Here is a 16,947-nt window from a genome sequence, read left to right on the forward strand (position 1 = left end):
TAAAGACACATCTTAAAACACTGCAGCCCAGAGTGTGCTCTCTGCTTTATACACACTAATAAAATGATTTACCTTTCTCCTCTCACTTCCACACATGGGAAGATCGTTCAAGCCCCAGCTATTTGTGTGTGATCAGTAAATATTTAGTGTGGTGACATCTCAGCTTCTCCCCTGATCAATACCCATCTCTACAGGAGACTTGTATTGTCCGGGACAGGGCTCTGGGCTTCATCAGCTGCTTCTTCTCTAGCTGGATTCTTTAAGCCCCCCTCCCCTCTTTCTTCTTCCTCTCTCTTTCTGTCTCTGATTTTATAACTTCGAGCTCTGTCTCTCTCACTCCCTTTATTTCTGTTTTTTTAACATCCTTTTCTCTCTCTCTTCTCCAATTCTCTCTCCCATTTTCTTTTCTCTCACTTTTTTCTCTCTTTCTCTCATATATGTCTCATATCTACTCTCTCTCTCTTTCTCTCTGTATTTCTCTCACTCTTTCTATTTCCCTATATCTTTCGAGCTGTCTCTCTTATTCCCTATACTTTGATTACTTCTACTACTTAACACCTCTCCCTATATATATTTTCCCCTCCAATTCTCTCTTCCTCTTTTCTTTTTTCTCACTGACTTTCTTCTCTCTATTCCTCTCTAGCTCTATCTCTCTGTCGTATTATTTCCTCTCTCCTTTCTCTCTTTATTTCTCTCACTACTTATATATACCTTTCTAGCTCTGTCTCTAATTCCCTTTACTTTTTAACATCTTTCTGTTTTTCTCTCTTCTCCAAATTCTCTCTTCCTCTTTTCCTTTTTCTCATTCACTTACTTTTCTCTTCTTCTTTCTCTGTTTCATGGTATATCTTCTACCTCTCCTTTTCTCTCTCTATTTCTCTCAATCTTTTTGTCTCTTTCTTTATACCTTTCGAGCTGTCTTTCTCATTCCTTTCACTTCTAATTCTTAATATCTCTCTAGGAGTATTTCTCTCCTCCAATTCTCTCTCACTCTTTTCCTTTCTCTAACTCACTTTCTTTTCTCACTTACCTTTTTTCTTACATATCCCATTGTATTATTTCTTTGTACAACATACTTCCTTTTCCCTTGACTCAAAATTTGTTTCCAGTATGTATCCTATTATTCAATTCCAAGTACTCAAATCTCTTACATCATAACTGTCATGTCAGTACAGCACTTTTATCTTCTGGAAAATCTGTTTGCATTGTAATACAGTAAACTTTGCACATGTTCACACTACATTGTCTTGCTTTGCTTTATGATTCTAAGTGACATTATTAATAACAGTGATTACTGGTTTTGCTCTTGATAGCTACAGTAATATTAAATTCTATTGTATAAAAAAGACAAACGTATTATAGAGCTGATACCTTTATTGGCTAACCAGAAACAATATGTATGCAAGCTTTTGAGACTGCTTAATGTCCCTTCATCAGGCTCTAGTCAGATTTTTGTTCTACTCTTAATAGCTAGTAACAGTGCTATGCACTATACAACAGAGCTATACATTACACAACATCACCCCTATATGTTGTGTTCTTGAACATAAATGCTCAAGGTATTGTATTGGTATGAGAGTTATTCTTCATAGGTACTGATTGGCACCTGTACATCTGTAGCTTTATATTTGGGTCCAGTGTGAAATATAAAAGAACTGGCTAATTATCAATGTCTAGCTGTATTAATGTGGAGGATCTGGTTTTAGGTGTCTCTGCTTAATTGCCTTCCTTAGCTGCCTTCAAGATGAGTGCTCAATGATTGATAAAACACAGAATTTATTGTATTTAGCAAGAATACAGACAGAAAATGTTGCACAAGTTTTTTGGTTGAAAGAGCACATATAAGACTATTGAGAGTCATTGATCCGAAAAGACACAGAGAACAAGTAAAATCGATTTGAAGCGACCCTCTCTCTCCTTTTTCACACCATTCAGAGAGCCCTATTCCTTATAAGACAAAGGCAGTGCCTTGGGAATGCCAAGGAGGGGATCCAGGCTCAAGCAAATACCACTCTTGCCTTAATCTAGATCTAAAAAACTGGTCAACAAAAAAGGAACCACACGTAGCACGAGTTATACTAGAAGGAGAACTAGTAATTATGACTGTTATGTGACAGCCTTGCCTCATTCTAATAATCTGCAGGGACTTAGGGGTAAGGATGCTCACCCTTGACCCTTGGGAGCACCAAGGCAGCTATCTATGTAATGTGGGCCAAAGTTTAAAAAACCTCTGCCAATGAACTCCCTATGGTATAAATGAAAGCTTTTGTGGTCATGGCTGGAATCCTATGGCACAGTTTAAAAAGTATTTTTAAAAAAAGCTTTAACAGATCTTCAATCATCACATATTCCAACATAACTACCCAACATGCACTACAGCCTCGTCATAGGCTGCAACTAATCACTTACATCACACCTAGAACCCTTATATATTTCCAGGCCTTGGTCTGATAAACTTTGCTCCACCAATAACCTATAGATTTCAAAGGACAATGCCTGCCTGTCATCAGTGCCACCCTTTAATTGCTGTCACTAGATATGCCAGGTGATAAAAAAGCAAAAACCCTCTAAAGGGCCATCTCTTACATTCAGCATGAGCTGATTATACTGGCAGCAATTGATTCCTAGCAATAATATGTTTCTCCATAGTATTAATGCCAAGTAAAAGGGAACTGATAGTCAGTTATTTTTTCCCACCTTAAAGTCTATAATTAGAGTGCCTTCATAGTTTTTAGTATTACTGGAGATGGCAAAATCATTTGTAATTTCCATTAGGCTGTAAATATGTAATTAGTATTCAGTGCTGTGCTTAAGTTAATTTCTATTAAAGCCAAGGACAAGTGACAATGAAAGAAAGTGTGTTTCATTCGTCAAATATGAAATAGGTAGAACATTGTCCTTAAAAAAAACACTTATTCCCTTTTTCATCAATCTTTGGAACAGGAATCCATTAGATAAAATTGTGCCAACCTGCCAGTGTATAACTATTTATTACATCTGTAATATATTAATGATCCATTCATTAGTTTGGTGAGTATATAATGAATATTACATGTGCCATGCTAGAATATAGTGTCCTTTAAATGCAATGCTGCAGATGATAGTACAATTATTAAAGTGAAATGGGAGATTGGGAGATTGCTCTAAGAGTGATCAGTGGTAATGGGGAAGAAGTATTCAAAGAGTGGAACAAACTAGTTGTGAAGCTCATACATATATATATATATATATATATATATATATATATATATATATATATATATATATGTATGTGTGTTCAATGAGATATCTAAAAGAATGAAATCACTCATTAAGTTAAGGATGTTTTTCCAATTGGGTGCTTGTTTTAAGTCTCAGCTATCCCTGCCCCAAACTGGAAGGTGTAGCAATGCTCTCTATTCCTTCTAAGGAATGAGATGAGAGGAGAGATCACTGTGGGCTGCTATACCTTGGGTATGGGGATTTTCTTAAAGGCGAGGCTCACATTCCTGACAAGCTGTGTGCTAGCTCTCTCAAACTCACTACATTTAAAGTTATAGTGTCAAGTTTTTTTTCTTCTCCCAAAGCCTGCAAGCCAAATAGTACTTCCCTCCAAGCAGAGGATATCCCATTCACCTTTCTCCCTGCACCCTCTACTTTCCAATCAGTTTGTTCAATCGCCTAAAATAAACACAGTAAGGGAGACATTGTATTTTCTCTTTTGCAAGGAATTCTTTATAACGTGCAAAAGGGACTCATTTCACCTGCCAGGGATTTGCAGTTATAGGAAGAAGATGCAAGCCATTTGGGACGCAGAGCAAGGAAAATACGTTTTTGGTAGGTCTCTTTTTATTTCATATGCTTTATCTTGCGTTCTGGGTTTGAGATGCTCTATCACTTTAACTATCTCTTAACCTGGTTCATATGCTGACTGGGCTTATTTGGGTCTGTGCTGAGTGGTACGTAATATGCTGTGTGTTTGCATTTAATGTAGGATTGTAAAAATCATAGCATGGCTATATGCAGCTATAGCACTCAGTGGTCTCAGGCATTGCAATTGTGTCCTATCTAGTGAAGAATAGAAGGAAACAAGGGAGGATTTTCCCCTGCTGGTGGGTTATTTTGCTCGGATATATCAAGGGAAGAAGCCTCGGTCTATGATCAGAATACAAGGTAGAGCAAGGCAGCTGCAGTAGGCAAGGAAAAAGCAGTGTACTCACCGATGTGTCCTCCTGGAGAGACTGCAGAAGGCAGCAGGGATAGTTTTCCTCAGTGCAGGCTGAATAGAATGGTCTGATCAGGCACACACGGTCCATCAATGAGACAGCACACTGCATCAGCCCCCTATATCCATCCACTCACCAGTGGCTTTCATGATGCAGAGGCACAAACTTTACCCAGCTCTCCAGCTATGTCCAAGTCAATTAATTTTAAATCCTTAGATGCTAATCAGATTAATATGTACAGAAGTTTCTTTCTTGCAAGGAGCCAAAAGTCGTTTCCCTTTAAGATCCCATCTTTTTGCAGTGTACTCTGAGTTTCAAGCACATGAAAGCCTTACACTAGGGGGCAGACAGATACTGTACTTGCTCCAATCTTAAGCATTTTTTTTTCTTCACCTCACAGCATATGCTCTAATTTAGCACTGTAAATTTTTCAGAGGACCTAACTCTGACAGCCCCTGGTGATTCTCAAAGTACCACAAGCCAGTGGTTAAAAATTGCATTGACTTCTAAGTTCAGAGCAACACAATGAGACTCACTCACCCCCATTCACAAGACTTCAGTGTGATACTTGTGAAACACAACACATTAGACTTCAGCACAAGCCAGAGGAACTGAAATAATTTTGCTTTCTCCCAGTCGTTAGGGGGTTACTAGTCTTGTATTTCATCATTTACTAAGGTCAGATGAGTCTGCTAAATTAAAAGCAGCCTTAACCCTTATGTGACATTTTAAAATAATCATGATGATAATGATGATGATGGCTGTGGTGGTTATCACATCTGTATACGTTCACTATAGTAAACAGTAAATGATTATACTGTATAACACACTAAAATGTGACATTGTGGGACATATGACAGATGTAATGGCTCTATGCTCCTATCTCCAGGTGGACAATATGCAGAATGCATTGCACACAATGCTAGTGTCCATGGTATGGCCTATAACATTATAACAGCAATGTTAGCCTTAATCTACTATTGATTTACAACTGGGCATTGCACTTGCAACATTGACCCTCATCATTATTATAATAAGGAATTAAGTGTACATCTATTGTCCATGATATTATTATTGTGAGGTGAATTTAACTGTAGACACAAAATTAGCTGAGCTACTTCATTCATACTATATCATCGCAGCAAATAACACCAGGATTTCTCTTCATTGTACGTGATCTCCTACTAGCAGTACAATCTAGTGTTTCCAAGTCATATTTCCTTCTTTATGTTACACAAGGATTTTAATTCCTCTCTTAGGAAACACTTATGGGGAGTGGGGTGAAAGGGTTATTTCAATGGAAGTTCCAGATTGTATTATTCTAGATGAAATACAAAAGTGGAAACATTCCAGCATTAGGTCCTCACGTCATCTGTTGGCCTTATAGCCAGTGAATGCAATCTCCATATATGTATCATGCATTAAATAAAGATTTCATTGTACTTATCTCTGCATGCAGGGTTATATTGTGCATATAGTATAAATGTAAAGGGAGTATGCATATACTATATGCAGGATAGCGTGTGTGTGTTTATCATATTGTATAAATGATCGCATGCTGTGGTGCCCTTCTAAAATATTAAGAGCTCAGGTTCATAATCAGTCCTATTTATGATATTAAAAAAGTATTAGGCGTTTTGCCTATAGAAAAATATAAACATATATACAAAGATAGATAGATAGATAGATAGATAGATAGATAGATAGATAGATAGATAGATTAGATTAATGCTTACGTGTTTACATCCAGTCTACGTAGTTTGTACATAATATACCATATTATGTTAACAAGAATATTGTAATCTCACTTTCATGACAATACTAAAAAGCATATAAGGGAGTACTTAATGTCCACAGTCATAATAACTGCTAATCATGATAAGAGACTATAACATTTACCAGCAGTAAAATAATAGCTATACAGTTCCCACATTAAAATGACATTTTGCTTGTATGTACAATTATGCTTAAACCAACATGCATCTGCCGCCATGGCTGACACAGAATGTAGTAATAGTCTCAGCTATTGAGATTCTGATGGTCAAGGGATCAGACACACCGACCTTCATTCTCTAACACATCACTATTGTCCATCTGAACCTCTGTCACCTCCCATGTGAAAGCACAGTCTGCTCCTCAAGCCTGTCCTTCTGCACACTTAAGCACAGCACACAGCAAGATGTTCTCCTGCCCCTCCATCCTGGCCAGTACACACACACACACACACACACACACATATATATATATATATATATATATATATATATATATATATATATATATATACACACACACACATACTTATATATATATTATATATAATCCTTGCATCCACATCAGTATCTTATTCTGTGTGTGTTCGCATGAGTTGTAAGGTGTACTTCATAGTATATGCCAACTATGCTGCAAGTTGTCATATATATATTTTTTTTTTTTATCCACATTACTATCTTGCTGTGTATGTAGATCAGTAATAAGGTATGCCACATAGCACATATCAGCTATGTTGCAAACTATCCAAGCAGGTGTTATATAGCACTATAATTGCAACTTGCAGCTCACCTGTTATAATTTTTCACTATAAAACTAGGACAACATCTAAAGAGGAACAGACTACAGACCAAATACTAGATATACCCTTGTAAAGCATCAGGAATGTTGGCCACCTCTTTCAAAGTCAATACACTTTATAGATTTGTAGATTTGTACTTGCAATTTATATATATATATATATATATATATATATATATATATATATATATATATATATATATATATATATGCAATAGCTTTTATATATATATATATATAATCTCACATATATAAATGCAGCATGCATGCAGCTCACCCCATGAATCTATATGCCCCCCATTTATTATTGTCCTTTTCAGTAGATTATCCTTCTCCCCCTCTCCAACCTTATTGTGTCTGCATGGAGTGCAGAGCAGTGAGTGAATGGCAGAGTAGACGGTCTTTAGGACCGGGCGGCGCAGAATAGCAGACACCCTGTACCACTAGGCTGGCCCTGGCCAATACGGTACAAGGGGAGGGTTTGCGAGCCCTGACCAGTTAAACACAATCTCTCGCCTTATAAGGAGCGGCGTCTCCATGGTAACGTGTGCTAAGTTGCAGCAGTGGTGTCAAAGTTCACTATATAGAGAGCTCAGTGAGCTGATCGGAGAGACAGCACTCTGCCAGCCCTTTCCTACAAATCGCAGTCACTTCCTACCCCCCCTCTCGCTCTCTCTTTAGCATATTTGATCACTTTGATTGCAGGCTCCTATTTGAGGGTTTATTCTTGTGCATGAAGGATGTCCTGCAGCCTGTGAACTGCTCCATTACTAGTATTATTGTTATTATTTGCTGCTACTGCTGCTGCTGGAGGAGACTGGGCTCTTGTACATGCTCAAAGAAGGAGGAAGAAGAAGGGATCTGAGCAAGTCCTGCTGCTGGAAAGACTGGCTGCCAGAGCTGGAGGAGAAGAAGAAGCAGAAGAGCAGGTCTCCCCCGCTGTAGTAATCCTTAACCCTTCATGGCTTTCCTGAATGGCTGACTGTGATCTTCCCAGGACCTGGCCCCCAGCACTAAGTCTGCAGCTCAGCTTCACAGAGACACCTCCAAGTCTCCTCCAGACCACTAGTGCACCCACCCTGCTCCTGCTGCTGCTCATCTGATTGTTTGCTGCTGCTGCTGCTCCTTCTTCTTCTTCTTTATTTCCCCCCACCCCCCTTTATTCATCTATTAAAGCTGCCTGGTCTGATCCCACAAGCACCATAAGAAGAATAGGGGAAGAAGCAGTTTGGAAGAGGTTTCCCATAGATATGGCAATGGTAGTGGGTGCATGGAGAGACCCTCAGGACGATGTGCCAGGAACTCAACCTTCACAGCCACCTCCAGGGCAAGGGCCAGCAGGGGCACCACACACCCCACAGACACCAGGGCAAGGAGTGCCCTCCACTACCCCTGCTCAATCCACCCCCTCCAGCCAGCCCAGCCAGAACCAAGGGGAAAAGCAGCAACAACAACAGCAACATATTGAGTGTGTGGTGTGTGGGGACAAGTCTAGTGGCAAACACTACGGCCAGTTCACCTGTGAAGGCTGCAAGAGCTTCTTCAAGAGAAGTGTAAGGAGGAATCTGTCTTACACATGTCGTGCCAACAGGAACTGCCCTATAGACCAGCACCACCGCAATCAGTGTCAATACTGTCGGCTCAAAAAATGTCTCAAAGTTGGCATGAGACGGGAAGGTATTGGGATTTCATTTGTTTAACACTATTGTTCTTTATTCTACCCCAACACCATCACTATTATTCACTGCTGTAACTTTCTCATGCATGGCCAGCTCTGGGAGTTTGTTTTTTTTCTGTACTACTTCATTGCCAACCTTATGTCATTTATTGCTATCATACCATCAATAATAATCATTGTTCTTACTTTTGATTATTATTACATCTCTTTTGCAAAAAAAGACTCATTTCTTTATTTGCATGGTTCCCTGTACCCCTTCATTGCCATCCTTGTGTCATTTATTATTGTCATACCATCAATAATAATAGGAATTGCTGTTGTTGCTTTTGATTATTATTACATCTCTTTTAAATAATAATTGTTACTTTTGATCGTGATTACATCTTTTTTTTAAGTCCATGCATGGTTTATTCAGATATAATGTAAAATACAAACTGCTGCTTATTTTAGATATTCTTCCCAACACAAAACCCCATCTCCATGCATGGAATAATCTCCCTGGCCCCTGTGACCTAGAATGTCATTCTGCACAGGAGTTAAAACTGATTAAGATCAGAAGGACAGTTTGGAGCTGGGTCTTGTAACACACACACACACACATGCTCCCTCTCTACCCTCCATTAAAAATTACAATTGAAGTTCCTGCAAGAAATATAAATAGCTTGTAGCTCTTGCAGATGGGTTGTGTTGCTGTGCATGATGGTGTATGTGTATAGATGTGTATGTGTGTGTATTTGTGTGTGTCCTCTTGTGAAAGTCAAAACCTTTTGTGATCTAAAATGAGGCAAGGACAGGGAGCTGATAGTGTGCAGGGCTGCCTCAGCAGGCTGTCTTCTATGTAGGCTAGGGGTTACAGCCTGCCTCTTCCTTTGTGTTCCAGCTGCTTTAGCTAACCCTGTCCTGCTCACAATCTCACGCACATCTCAGCTTCATGCTGCAAACTCAACACAAATACTTTCCAAATCCAAACACTTTCTAAACATCACCCCCTCATTGTTCCATGTCTTCCTGCATGCAAATGTAATGCAATAAAAACACAGAGGCCTGTAAGCTGCAAGCACATCCATCAGCCACATTATATCTTTCTTGAGTTTTTTTTAAATGATTATAATTATGTTTTTCTTTTACAATCCTATTGCCAAAGCCTTTCTGAAACTGAGCTTTTTTGTATTTAAAAATATATATATAATTAAAATGAATCGGCAATATTATATGTGTAGATGGGAGAAGGAAACATAAGGACATTATGAGCCCATATGGAAGAATAAATTGAATGTCTTCGCGTTTGGGAAGTCAGCAGATTTTTTTTTATTATTAAGCAAGCAGAGGAAAGATATTTAAGCCATTGTGGGATGTGTGGTGTAGATTATGGGTTGTTGTAATTTAATCATAAAACACAATAACAGCAAAGATCTGGGGGAAGAAAATGCAATGGGGTAGAATGTACATAGTTTTATTTTTAAGAGCTAGGGAGAAGAACACTTTGCATGAGAGCAAGTCATCCAGATATTAATTGCTGTAGTTTCTTCTTTATTCACTGCAGCCGTACAGAGGGGCAGAATGCCACCCACACAGCCTACCCATGGTCAGTTCGCCTTGACAAATGGAGACCCTCTCAACTGCCATTCCTACCTATCCGGATATATATCCCTTCTCCTGAGAGCAGAACCCTACCCGACCTCTAGATTTGGCAGTCAATGCATGCAACCCAACAACATTATGGGCATCGAAAACATTTGTGAACTGGCAGCCAGGATGCTCTTCAGTGCAGTGGAGTGGGCACGGAATATCCCCTTCTTCCCAGACCTGCAGATCACAGACCAAGTGGCACTTCTAAGGCTGACCTGGAGTGAGTTATTTGTGCTGAACGCTGCCCAGTGCTCAATGCCACTCCATGTTGCCCCTCTCCTGGCAGCTGCTGGTCTACACGCTTCCCCCATGTCTGCGGACAGAGTGGTGGCCTTTATGGACCACATACGAATCTTCCAAGAGCAAGTAGAAAAACTGAAGGCATTACATGTGGACTCGGCAGAATATAGTTGTTTAAAAGCTATAGTTCTCTTTACTTCAGGTAAGAAAAAAAAATATTGTCTATTATCTATCTATGTCATATTTATCTAAATCTAGCTATCTCTTTATTTATGTCACATTTATCTATAGTCTATCTATTTATCTATCTCATATCTGTCTGTCTATCTATCTATCTATCCATCTATCTATCTATAATATTCATCTACAGCATATCAGTCTATCTACCTGTCATATTTATCCATAGCATATCTATAGCATATCTATCTATCATATTTATCTATAGCATATCTATCTGTCTGTCATATCTATCTATCCATCTATCTATCTATCTATCTATCTATCTATCTCATATCTATCTATCTATCTATCTATCTATCTATCTATCTATCTATCTATCTATCTACCTATCTATATCTATTTTTACTTTTACCAGTTGAGTACTCTAAAATTGATTGTAGCAACATGTGGTAGGAGCATATTATTATTAATATTATTATTTAGACATATTAAGGCCCCCAACTCCGACAGATCTTAATCAATAGTAATAGAACGTGTTAAAGAAAAATATCCCAATTTCGGGGAGTGATGAAAAATAAAACTTGAGTTACGATCATTATATAATATAAGTAAAAGTAGAAGAAATAGAGCCCTTCCCCACGAGGCTACCCTACAGGGCTTACGTAGTGTAGCTTGCAGCATGATCTGTTGTTTGTTTAACTGCATGGGCCCAAATCATTGGGATTCCAAATGTATTTGTGAATCGGACGAGTTAAGACAGGCAGTTAGGATTTCACTGCTCGGCTGCTGTAACTTTAGACAGAATACAACTTTTAGTGTAGAAATTAGAGGCAAGCAGCCACATTATTTACCCACAGCAAGCAGTGGGGGCAGGGAAGGGAAAAAAACACACAGAAAGAAAAGTTTCTTTTACTTCCGAAAAAAGTATAATGATAATAATATTTAAAACCAAAACCAACTTCTGATCACAACACCACTTGTGTGACGGCTGTAAAGCAGTAATTACTACATTATGGAATCTAATTAGGATGTATTGTAGGGTCATCTGTGTGAGCAATATAATTAACTCTTTGGGGCCAAACTTTGCGGGACAATCATTTAAAATATGGCAAATTCAGGCGGTTTAGTGACTTCTGTAGCGCTGGACCTGCGTTTTATTTGTGCTTTGTGTGTAAACCTATATGTATTTGTGCACTATGTGGTATATTGTCACACAGTAAAGACATTCACACATCTTGCACATCTTTTCCTGTTGATTAAATAAGAATTCGCAGACTTTCTCTGCCTGAGGCTTTCACTGTAAAATTATTAGATCACAAGTTATGTGTATCTTTTTTACTTATCTGATCTTACCAAACTTGTCATGTTGATCTGAAATTGAATTGCTAATTCAATACATCATACACAGTGAAATGCTTAGTAATTTATTACTAATTTATTATTATTAGCATTATTATTATTCGGATTTTAGAATTAATGTGTACAATGTGTACATTACAATATAAGTGTGCACTGCAGTCATTGCCACCCAACTTGTACCCCGGCTGCCCCCTACCCCCCGCCCCTCCTCCTAAACATAACTAGGAAGAAGTGGGACATTTAGTAAAGTATGGTTTGCAAGGTTAGGGATCTATCTCCTTGTTAATATTGGATCTATCTTGATAGTCGTCCTATAAACACTTATGTGCAATATAGGGATCTGGTCTAAAAAGACGAGCAATGGTTATATCGTGTTATAATTTGTGACTATACTGGATTATGATGTGATATATAATGTCCGTTTCATTAAAAGTTGTCAGAGGGTGCTGTGAGAGTTGTCAATATGCGACAACCTCGTCTAGGGTTCCCTGAAATATCATATAAATAAGTTGCACACTGCATCCTTTTCACTCCCCATGATTCAAATAATTTGCATGCCTTTTTAATGGCCTGGATAACAATATGCATGTGCTACTCTGTTTCCAAGAAGCCAAAGGCAGGTTAGGTCGCAACCCAATCTCTAGACAGAGGCGATTGTGATTTAAACCCCCTTTGCATTGTATTTAATGGTCAGAGTTCCTTAGTAGTCTCCCTGGGCCTTCTCTAAGCCCAGCTCTAGTAGGAGTATGAGAGGAGGATAAGAGTTTGCTTGGCTGATTCTGAACAACCAAGATGATCTTTAAAAAGCCACTTAAGACATTTGCTGAGACTAGAGAAAAACATATAGTCCTCCAAGGGAGAATATATTAAGAGTCCAGGACTTCTATTGTTGATGAGTGATCATCAGATGTTGCTCTTATTTGTGGAGTCATTAAAAAGCTTGCCCTGAATTGCTGTCACACTTGTTCAAGCAATGTATGTACAGTATATTTCTGCCCCAATGTGTTATTCTTTAGTTGTATTTTTATTATGAGTTAATTGCTATGAGGGGGGAGGGGACAGATTTGTGACAGGCCTTCCAGTCAGCCCAAGCCAGTCACCACAATTCTTCTTAATGATATAATGACATTGTTTATCACACTTTCTTGCAGATGCCTGTGGTCTGTCTGATGTAGCTCATGTGGAAAGTTTGCAGGAGAAGTCCCAATGTGCATTGGAAGAATATGTTAGAAGCCAGTACCCCAACCAGCCTACAAGATTTGGCAAACTCTTACTCCGTCTACCCTCCCTCCGCACTGTGTCCTCCTCTGTCATAGAGCAATTGTTTTTCGTCCGTTTGGTAGGTAAAACCCCTATAGAAACGCTCATTAGGGATATGTTACTCTCTGGAAGCAGTTTCAATTGGCCCTATATGTCCATTCAATAAGATACAAAGTATTGATGGGGGGAAATGGAGGGCAAACTTAAAAAAGACTCTGGGGTATGTTGGCTTAAGATTCCTTCTGCTAAGGCTGTTACAAGTTTACTTAAAGAAGAGGGAAGAATTTATTGGACTGTGAATTTAAAAAAAACTAAACCTAAAAAGACTATTGATGAACTCTTATCAGAATGCATTTAAACCTGTCTCGTTCAGAACAACTTGCTACGTATCTTTTTTTTTTTTTTGTAAAAAAAAAAGGAAAAAAATCTTGAAAAAAATCAACAGGGAATTTTAGTCTTCTTTTGTAACCTTTTAAAAATATCGCTAAAAAGTGCATTTATGGAAATGTGGAGAAAATTAGCAGAAAGAAAGTTCTTTTTTTCAAAATTCTAAATTGTCCTCTGTGTCTATGTATCTATTAGCTGTTTTAATTTTATTTTTTTCCATTTTGTATTTTCCTGGTTCTAAACCAGTTTATTTTGTGGTTCTATAATATTTTTTTTATAAATATATTCTTGACCTAAGACAAAAAAAACCCTGTATCCTTAAAAGTATATGTTCTGTAAGAATTAAAACAGAGTCCACAAAATATCATAGGAAAAAAATGGAACTTAAAAAATTGACACTAGAACTTAAGTTGGAAGCGCACTTATAAGTGATGAGCCTAATTTAATTAATATTGAGACCTGTAATTATTTACACATTGAACCACGTTTCTTCATTACACAAGACAGATTTTTTAAATATTATTATAATTATTATTATTATTTTATTTTCATAAAACTGTGGGGTTGAAGTGTAGGGGACTCTGGGTCTAAAAGACACAGCAGCGCTTTAGATAAGGACAATTAATGTTCCATCCAGTATTCTTCATTCTGTTCTGAAGCTCCTATATAACTGTTTGTATATTTGCAAATCCCTTTGTATTATAATTGTTGATATTTCCATTTTTTTAAAGAGACAAAATACAATTGAAATCAGCATGACAAATAACACTGTTGGCACTTATACATAATGTGATTGATTCGGTAACTAGATTTTACAGTTTTTGTGTTACAAAAAAAAACTGAAGGTTTTTATTTTTTGTTTTGTTTTATTTTTTTGTTTGTTTTTTTAAGTGCAACTTTTTTTTCTGTATACTGTAAAAGTTATAATAACTGAAATGTTTGGTCGAGTCTTTGTGTGTTATATTTCAAGAAAAAAATGAAAGTATTCAGAAATTAAAATATTATTTGATATCTGAAAACTCTTTGGCTGTGACAAGTGTCTTTTAAAAAACAAAAACGACAAAGAATGATCTGATCCATATTCCATGTATTTCATTTAATGAATCCCCTTCATGACATAGGGGGTCTGACTACAGAAGGGGTTAATTTAATTTACTTTTCCTCCCCCCTATTATGTTTGCAGTGTATTTGCATGCCTAATTCGGCAGGAAACGCTTAAACCTATGGTTTATCTATGGTTTAAGAGGTACTGGACATTATTATTGCAACCCTTTCCTAGTAACCTAATCCACTATTTCATTAAAAATGGATTTCCTAGGCCCATACTTCTAAGTGCCTGTATTTTAGCGAACTTATTATATTGTTAAACTTATCCAAAAATCTTCTGCATCTATTTTATGAACATGAGAAATAAGAGGACTATTTTGTAAATATCTGGTATACACGCACAGGATATTTGAGGCAAGCCAGTGGCACATTTGTATATACAGGTCAGTTGCTTTTTTATTGGGATTTCCGATTTTTTTTTGGGTTGCTCAATATTTTGTGATATGCGTTGTTGAGAGAAGCATCACTGGGGTGACTTAGTATAGAGGGTCCCTGTACAGAATAAATAATGTACAATTTAGTATTATGATTATTATTATAAATCCCTTGTATTCTGAACGTAAGTGAAGGGACTTAGGTCTTTATAATAGAACAAGAAAGGGTATATACTGTATGTAGGCATCCAAAAAATAATGGCATTTGTTAATATGGGGTATATTTTGTACAAAAAATGGCCATATTTTAACATTATTCCAATGTCATTTTTAATTTATTGTCAATGCACGCCTGGACCATGCCTGATTGGGTCTGATGATAATAACATGCACACAGATATGAGGACACACTAGACTGGATGGATGCATAGAGCTGTATACATAACACACAGGGAGATGAGTGAGCGTTGAGCACATTTGCAGAGTATTACTGACCTCTACTTTTAGGTTCCTCTATTGCAAGTCATTGCATTTGTGAGTGTATGAAGTTTTTGTATTTCAAAAAAGAAAAAAAGTCACAGGAAGTCGTTTTGTGTTTAGCTTGTTGTAAACCATGTGTTGTAAATTGTCTCATTGGTATTAAATTATAATTTATGAATTTCAAACTGAAAACAAGTTAGTCCCTCTCCTTATTCTCTGCAAGCTTTGATGGTGGTGGTGATGGTGGTTGTGGTTGTGGTGACATGAAAAACCTATGTATGTGTGCATGCAGAATTAGGTTTAAGTTTATTAGGTTTAGATTTAAGTTTATACTAAGTTTTCTTTTTCATGCTGAGTTGGAACAAAAGATTTTGCAAGGACAAAAGAGGGGGTGGTGATTTAAGAGTAAGTAAGTTCTGGGAGATCTTAACCTTTTGTTTGCTGAAAGGCTGCATTGCTCTGTATAGAGTAATAGACTGCAATGGGTACCCAGGAGTGTGAGAGTTAACCGTAGTTAAAGATGGCAACACTATAAGTGTCTTTCTTTTCTCCTGGCTGCTCTGCTTTATTTCTTCCCAATGCTAGTGTGTGTAGCTAAACACGATCTCAGACAATAAAACCCACAGTGAAGATCTTTGATCAACACCATCTTCTAGCACATCTGAAACATGCAATGGAGGGAGGGGTGACGGTGGTTGGTAAGGGAGGGGGCACAGGCTATTAGGACTGATCCATAGTATTCTAAAAGAAAAACTGGCTCTGCGATCTGCTGTGTAAAGGAGTGTATTATTGTCCCCCTCAATGAAGATCTGTAGGTTGCAGCTGATCCCAGATCACACACAGAGGAGCCTCCTCCGTGCACTTCTGTTTACTTTAAGTGGAATTTTAGGGGGTGTCTTAGCGTGTGAAAGTATGTTGGTGACTTGTGTGTCCTATTAGCTGAGGCAACATGGCGTCTTTCAATGCAATGCAAGCTTTGCTGTACAAAGCATAGGCTCTGCCTAGTAATACAAAACACATTGAGACAAGACAAGCAGGGAGACCTTCTTTCCTTCCTTCCATCCATGAGCAGCAGGCAGTGCTCTTCTTCTATCACTTTACTAAAGACAACAGAAAGACCCCAGGACAACAAGGCAAGAGTTTATTTTTTAAACTCAAGACCTTTATGTTGAGAGTGAATGCAGTTTAACCCCTTAGATGCCTTCTGTGATGTAATTTGTGGTTGTAAAGTCTATTTAACCCTTCAAAACCTGCAACGCTGGAAGATGTAGAGATCCTAGTTATATAGTCAGTGAACCGTGTGAGCGTTGTGTGTGAATGTGTGCTCTGCACAAATCCCTTCATAGGTTACAGTAAAACCTTTAACCCATTCATTGCCTAAGCCTATATCATTTCAAATTTTGCTACTTTTTAACCACTTTAGTATCTAGGCACTGCAAAGCATTCGTGTAAGCTTTATAGCAGTTCTACCGAAATA

At 37.8% G+C, this 16,947-nt stretch overlaps 1 protein-coding gene across 3 annotated transcripts; it reads left to right on the forward strand.

Annotated features, from left to right (window-relative positions):
* The first annotated feature begins 3,558 nt into the window (after nt 1-3,558).
* Nucleotides 3,559-15,665, forward strand: NR2F2 (nuclear receptor subfamily 2 group F member 2). 3 transcript variants are annotated; one of them, XM_066592838.1, is made up of 3 exons: nt 3,559-3,816; nt 9,998-10,525; nt 13,014-15,665. In XM_066592838.1, exons 1-3 carry the CDS (start codon nt 3,774-3,776, stop codon nt 13,286-13,288), a joined length of 846 nt encoding a protein of 281 aa, XP_066448935.1. In that variant the 5' UTR covers nt 3,559-3,773; the 3' UTR covers nt 13,289-15,665. The 3 variants fall into 3 exon arrangements, with proteins under 3 accessions (XP_066448935.1, XP_066448933.1, XP_066448934.1); XM_066592836.1 differs by lacking the exon at nt 3,559-3,816 and adding an exon at nt 7,374-8,453 and having other exon boundaries at nt 9,977-10,525; XM_066592837.1 differs by lacking the exon at nt 3,559-3,816 and adding an exon at nt 7,376-8,453.
* Nucleotides 15,666-16,947: the final 1,282 nt, after the last annotated feature.

This window comes from Eleutherodactylus coqui, chromosome 2, assembly GCF_035609145.1.
Source record: "Eleutherodactylus coqui strain aEleCoq1 chromosome 2, aEleCoq1.hap1, whole genome shotgun sequence".
In the NCBI taxonomy this organism is placed as follows: domain Eukaryota; kingdom Metazoa; phylum Chordata; class Amphibia; order Anura; family Eleutherodactylidae; genus Eleutherodactylus; species Eleutherodactylus coqui.